General features: G+C 26.1%; 1 protein-coding gene across 1 annotated transcript; it reads left to right on the top strand.

Moving 5' to 3' along the window:
• The first annotated feature begins 777 nt into the window (after positions 1 to 777).
• On the top strand, positions 778 to 1359 carry LOC126246476 (uncharacterized). Its single transcript, XM_049948402.1, has 3 exons — positions 778 to 1027; positions 1099 to 1139; positions 1252 to 1359. The coding sequence occupies exons 1-3, from the start codon at positions 778 to 780 to the stop codon at positions 1357 to 1359; spliced, it is 399 nt and encodes a 132-aa protein (XP_049804359.1).
• The last annotated feature ends 6019 nt before the right edge of the window (positions 1360 to 7378 follow it).

Here is a 7378-nt window from a genome sequence, read left to right as displayed (position 1 = left end):
TAACTATTTATTTCTTCATTTATTTTACTTATTATTTCTGAGTCATATTAACTGTTTCTTTCAAATTTAGAATATGATCACCTTTCATTTTAATTCTATCATCTTTTAATTATTTCTCTCAAATTTTGAATATAGTCATATTTCATTTTAATATTGTCGTCGTTATTTCTGTGTTTAATTTATTCAATTGTTGTTCTTGTTGTATACAATTATTATCTACCTTTGTCTTTTATTTGATATTTATAGCCATGCATCATCTGTTTTCCAATCTTATATTCTCCATGTTTTCTAATTGACGCTAAAGCTTAATGAGTAACCCATGTAATAAATTGTGTAGCTGCTTCTTTTTTTGATTTTAAAATTAAAGAATATAATCTACATTCATTGATGAAAGTAGTTTGATTTATCAATTCTTGATTTGGGCTCGCAAAACACAATGCTCAAAATGTTAGCAAAATTTGCTTTAGCTTCTGAATCAACATGTTTAATTATTGCATCATCTGTGTTTTTCTATTCTAAACCTCAGCATCATCTTAAGCTTTGAACCATGGATTATTTTCTTGATCAATAATCATGCTTATTGTTGTAAGTGAGATTATTGCTGATGATATCTACAATCGGTTCTATTTAAGAGAAATATCTCTTATTAGTTTCGCAAAAAATAAATAGTAGTGGAAATTTGTAGTAAATATAGCTTAATGATTAATTGAAATTTACTATTTTTTATTTTATAAATATAATTAATATTATTTTTTATAAATGGAGAACCAAAACGAAATGCGAAAAAAACCAAGAGAAACTTATATACTAATAGAGGTATGTGAAAATGATATTGATTGTCGTATTTGTTTAATTGATGAAAGTAATAGTTATGTTGTTAAAACAAGCTGCAAACATATTTTTCATAAAGAATGTATCGATGAATGGTTAAAGGAAAAAGAAAATTGTTCACTTTGTAGAACTATTATTAGAAATAAAGTTTCAGAAAAATCTGAAATAACTGAAATTATGACTTTGACGTTCATTGGTGATGATTATTTTTAAAATAATTTATATGAATAATTATAATTAAAAAATTTTGTGAATATTGTAATACAGAAAAATCAATAGATAATTTTGCTTTACAAAAATACACGAAAGTAGGTTATAGAACTATATGTGGGCCATGTACAAAAATATGATTTAGAAAACCACAATAAAAATCGTATTCCTTGTGTATGTTGAAAAAGTGTTGCCAAATATTATTTCAAGGAATGTGTGAAAAAAAATCCAAGCGAAGAACATACAAAAATGGAAAATGAATCTACAATGAATAATGAAGAAGTTATAAGTGGAGAAAAATCCATCACTCAAAGATAATTATAATAATAAATGTAAGAAATGTTTCTTAAAATATATTAAGAATAAGAAAGCTCGAACTTTAAATAATAATCCTTTATGATTAATTATCTGTTATGTAATGCTACTTATCCATGTATTACGTAATTATCATTTTATTAATAAATCGTTTTTACAATTTTAATGAATTTTTTTGTAATAAATAGAAGATCAAACTAATTGATTGTTAAACTAAATAGTAAACAAAATAATAAACTTATGCTTTTAAAAACTGATTGATATTTAATCTAATTCTCTTTTTGATTAATCATTTATGAAATAATAATCCTTATGCATCTATTAAATAATTATCATTTTATTAATTAAAATATTTTTTTAAAATCTAATAAATTTTGTTGTAATAAATAGAAGAGCAAATTTGAAAGATACACTGCCATTCAACTAGAACTAATTCTAATCAACTACAACGATATACTGTTGCAAGACTTCGTGAATTTTGTAAGTAAATAATTTATGAGGCTATTCAAATAAACATAAAGCTGATTTAATTAGATTTATTGCTGTTGTTAGATATCATCCAATTGTTTTTGGAAATAATACATCTGATCGTAGATCTGAGACTGCTTCAGCTGGCGGTGAATTAACTCAAAATCATGAAAATTGTTTAACTGAAGTAAATAAAAATTATAAAAATAATTCCAGAATGAGATTTTCACTCTGCAGCAGATTGTGCGCTGATATGAAACTTCCTGGCAGATTAAAACTGTGTGCCCGACCGAGACTCGAATTCGGGACCTTTGCCTTTCGCGGGCAAGTGCTCTACCATCTGAGCTACTGAAGCACGACTCACGCCTGGTACTCACAGCTCTACTTCTGCCAGTATCTCGTCTCCTACCTTCCAAACTCTACAGAAGCTCTTCTACGAACCTTGCAGAGAGTCTCGGTCGGGCACACAGTTTTAATCTTCCAGGAAGTTTTATAAAAATATTATTAATATTTATATACCTGAAGAAGGAAGTGCAAGTCAAATTATGTTAAAAATAATAAACCTGAACAAAGTGAAAATCGTTGGAAAAAGTTACCATTTTATGATATTTATGATGTGTTTCTAACTAAAGAAGATAAATCATCAAAAGGAATATTTCCGTTTTCTACAAATATATTTCAGAAACAAAGAGATAGAAGAACAATTAAAAATTACTTAGTAGAAAAAGCAATTGAAGACAGATTACAATCTATAAATTTAGATAATAGTATATAGATACTTGATCTTAATCTTTTTTAAATGGAGTAAAAACAAAAAAAATTATAATTGTTAAAGCCTGTCTGAAAGTTTATCATGGTGTTAAGATAAATTTTAATGTATAATGTGAATGTATACTACAAACAGATGAAATAAATGAAGAAGTTCAAGAATTTGGATTGTGAACACGAAACTATACTATTTTAACAGAAAAGATTTTAATTAAAAATTCGAATATGCCAAAAGACATATTTTAGAAAAAAGTTCTAATTTTCAAGCACAAGGATCAGAATGGTCATTAAATAGAATTATTGGTTTACTGTTAGCAATTAACAAATATGTTCCACTAAGAGGATCATCTTATATTGATTTACCTGAAGTAATAAAAAGCAAAAAGCTTGTATTAATGTGAAAAATAGTGATCATAACTGTTTTCTGTGGTCTATAAAATCAGCTCTGTATCCTGTAGATAAAACTGCTGAAAGTATAACAAAATATAAAGATGTTGGTCTTGATCGAGACAAAAAAAACTTGAAAATATTGAATTTCCTGTACTAGTTGATCATATTCCAAAAACAGAAAAAATATTTAATGCATCTATTAATGTTTATTCATTTGATGATGGAGATAAAAATTATCAAGTGTATTCATTAAAAATAACAGCATCTAAAAAGGAAACGCATGTATATCTAGTTTATTTCAAGAAAGATAATAATTCACATTATTATTATTAAAAAATTTATCTAGCTTGTATCAAGTCAAATTACCAAACATGAAACAGTAAAATTTATTTCTGAATTATGTTTACTACATTTTAATAGTAAAGAAAAAATAGATAAACACACAATAAACCATTAAAAGTTGAAATTCCAGGTAAAGGAGAATCTGTTTATTTTAAAAATTATCAATTTACACAAAAAGTTCCTCTTGTTCTTTCTGCCGATTTTGAAAATTTACTTTTAAAAATGGATAATTGTGAATCACTTCCAGAAACTTCATATACAATGAAATATCAAAAACGTAACTAAGTGGATTTTGTTATTTTATTAAATATATATACGGAAATTGTAAAGATCCTGTTGTTTATAGAGGACCAGATTGTCATAAAAATTTATAGAATGTAGAAAACAAGAAGTTGATGAAATTTATTCTGTAATTGAAGAAATGAAACCACTTATACTTGGTGAAACAAAATGTTTCATAAATCTATATTTTGTACTCTATGCAAACGTCCTTATACAAAAAAAATAGAAAAGGTACGTCATCATGATCATTTAACTGGAAAATATATTGCTCCATTGTGTAATTCGTGTAATTTAAAACTAAAGCAACCTGATTTTGTACCTATTTATTTACATAATTTATCTGGTTATGATTCACATCTTTTGGTAAAAGAATGTTGTTATGATGATAAAGAAATAGAACTAATACCAAATGATGAAAATAAATACATTAGTTTTGGTAAACATACAAAAATTTTAAAAATGAGATTTGTTGATACTTTTAGATTTATGGTTTCTTCACTTGATAAACTTTCATAAAATTTAAAGAAAAATCAATTAAATAATATTAAAAAGTATTTTGCTCCTGAATTATTTAATCTAGTATATAGAAAAAGTGGTTAGCCACAAAATTATATGGATTCTTGGAAAAAATTTGAAGAAACACAATTACCAACCAAAGTAAAATTTTATAGTGAATTAAATGACTGTGCCATAAGTGATGAAGATTATGAACATGCAAAATTAGTTTGGGAGAATTTCAATATAAAAAATCTTGGTGAATATAATGATTTGTATCTTAAAACTGATGTTTTAATATTAAGTGATGTTTTTGAACATTTCAGAAAAAATATACATACAAAGATGTAATCTAGATCCTTCTTGGCATTTTACAGAACCAGGTTTGTCTTGGGATGTAATGTTAAACATTACTAAACAAAATCTTGAATTATTACATGATTATGATATGCTTCTAATGGTTGAAAAAGAAATAAGAGGTGCAATTTCACAATGTAGTAAAAGATATGTAAAAGCAAATAATAAATATTTAAAAGATTAAAATAATAAAGAAATATCAAATTATATAATGTATCTATATGCAAATAATCTATATGGTTATGCTATGAATCAATATTTACCATATGACGGATTTTAATGGGAACAACCAAATAATTTTAATTGTACAAAAATAAGTGAAATGTCAAACAATAGTCAAGATGGTTATGTACTTGAAGTAAATCTAAAAAGCCAAAAGAATTACATGATTTACATAAAGATTTGCCATTAGCTCCTGAATCAAAACTTGTTCCAGGTACAAATGAAGGTTAATTAATAACTACTTTAGATAAAGTGTAACTATGTTTACATTATAGAAATCTTAAACAATATTTATCGTTAGGAAATAAACTTACAAAAATACATAATTTTTTAAAATTAGTGATGAGTTAAAGTCGTATATAGACCTAAACACACAGTTAATAACTAAAGCTAAAAATGATTTTGAAAACGGTTTCTATAAATTAATGAATAATACTGTATTTACTAAAATAATGGAGAATATAAGAAACAGACAAGGTATAAAGTTAGTTTCAAATAAAAAAGTATGTGATAAACTTGTAGCTAAACCAAACTTGAAACATAGAACTATATTTACTGAAAATCTAGGAGCTATCCATATAAATAAAACTAAAATAATATTTAATAATCCTATCTATGTTGGAATAAATATACTCGATCTATCTAAAGAACTGATGTACGATTTTCACTATACAGTTATGAAACCTAAATATCGTGAAAATATTGAATTAGGTTATCAAGATACAGATAGGTATATTTATAATATTAAAACAAGATTTCTATGAAAATATGAAATCATTGATTATTTTGATACAAGTGATTATCCAACAGATAATGTATATAATATCCCACAAGTAAACAAAAGAATTTTTGGAAAAATGAAAGATGAATGTAATGGAAAAATAATGGAAGAATTTTGTGGTTTAAGAGCAAATATGTACGCTTATAAAGTAGGCTACAAAATAGAAAAGAAATCTAAAGGAATTAAAAAATGTGTTGTTAATAACAAAATAAGTTTAGACGATTATAAAGATTGTTAATTTAACAATATAGAAAATTTAATTTAATTTATTTAAAAGTGAAAAACATGTAATCTGTACAATTAAAGCAAACAAAAAAGCACTTACTCCTCATGATAATAAAAGATATATGTTAGAAAATAGAATAGGTACATTACCATATGGTCATTACTCTTTATTGAAAATGTAACAAAAAATAATTATATATAAATCTGATATAATTTATTCTATGTAAATGGAGACAATAATCAAGAAGCTTAATGATGTTAGTGTCTCGAAAGAGATTAAAAGAATAACTGAACTAGAGATTAGTGTTTTATATAATGTTACTGACTGTGAATATTTAAATACTAGATATGGAGAAAAAATTTGTATGGAACTTAATAATGAGTTAAAGTTATTTTACCAAATAGATATTACAAATTAATTGATCATTGGGAACTTGAAGTAATTAAAAAAGGACAAATGATACTGAAATATAAAGGAATGAAGAAACTTAAAAATAGAAATAATGAATTTCATGATATAGAGTTCACAATGTGAAATTTTAAAAAATTACTTTTCTAATTAATTTACTCACATTCAAAAATAGCTCAAAGTAAAGTAATTTTCTTACCTATCTGATTTAGATTTGTTTAAAAAAAACAGAGTCTAAAAATTTAGACCCTGAAATCATATTTACCTCATCTATACAATCTTATGGCTGCTAAAGCAGAAAGTAAATAATTTATGTACTTGTTCTTTAATATAATTTCAAGAACACGATTTTCACAGAAGTCAAAAATAGGACAGTTTTTTGGGCTAAGACAAAGGTATAAAAAAATTTTTTTTAAAAATTTGATTCGAAAATAAATTTTAGAAATGCGTTTTTCACAGAAGTCAAAAATAGGATAATTTTTCTGGTTAAGAAAATGATATAAAAATGTCTTTTTAAAAATTTTTTTAAAAATAATAGTTAATTCTCTAATTTATGTAATTACATTACATTCAACTAAGGGGAATGTATGTAAAATAATTGAGTTTTTATTATAGTTATTATTATATTATTATACTATATTATTATTAGGTAAAAGGGAATGTAGAATCATTTTGTAGGTTCTGGGTAACTAGGTCAATTTTATAAAAAATAAGAAAATCATGAGTGACCCAGTCAAATTGAGTTAGTGAGCCAGAACCTACAAAATGATTCTACACACAGGGATCGACACATGACTGTACAATCCGTTACAGCCATGAAGATAAGATGCCTGTCATCTGAACTGCAAGTGATACGAGCCCGTTGGGATCCATCACGGCATTCCGTATTACCCTCCTGAACCCACCGATTCCATATTCTGCTAACAGCCATTGGATCTCGACCAACGCGAGCAGCAATGTCAAAATACGACAAACCGCAATCACGATAGGCTACAATCCGACCTTTATAAAAGTCAGAAACGTGATAGTAGCATTTCTCCTCCTTACACGAGGCATCACAACAACGTTTCACCAGGCAACGCCGGTCATCTGCTGTTTGTGTATGAGAACTTTCCTCATGTCATCACATTGTAGCTTTCGCCACCAGCGCCAACCTTGTGCGAATGCTCTGAAAAGCTAATCATTTGCATATCACAGCATCTTCTTCCTGTCGGTTAAATTTTGTGTCTGTAGACTGTCATCTTCATGGTGTAGCAGTTTTAATGGCGAGTGTGTATATTTTG

This window comes from Schistocerca nitens, chromosome 1, assembly GCF_023898315.1.
Source record: "Schistocerca nitens isolate TAMUIC-IGC-003100 chromosome 1, iqSchNite1.1, whole genome shotgun sequence".
In the NCBI taxonomy this organism is placed as follows: Eukaryota; Metazoa; Arthropoda; class Insecta; order Orthoptera; family Acrididae; genus Schistocerca; species Schistocerca nitens.
This window is presented reverse-complemented; position numbering and strand designations above follow the sequence as displayed.

Excerpts from the sequence above, each read along its gene's own strand:
- LOC126246476 (XM_049948402.1), top strand. The coding sequence starts at position 778 with ATGCGAAAAAAACCAAGAGAAACTTATATACTAATAGAGGTATGTGAA. Across the intron at positions 1,028-1,098 it reads TATGACTTTGACGTTCATTG|AAAAATCAATAGATAATTTT; the intron begins GTGATGATTATT and ends ATTGTAATACAG. Across the intron at positions 1,140-1,251 it reads CTTTACAAAAATACACGAAA|GAATGTGTGAAAAAAAATCC; the intron begins GTAGGTTATAGA and ends TATTATTTCAAG.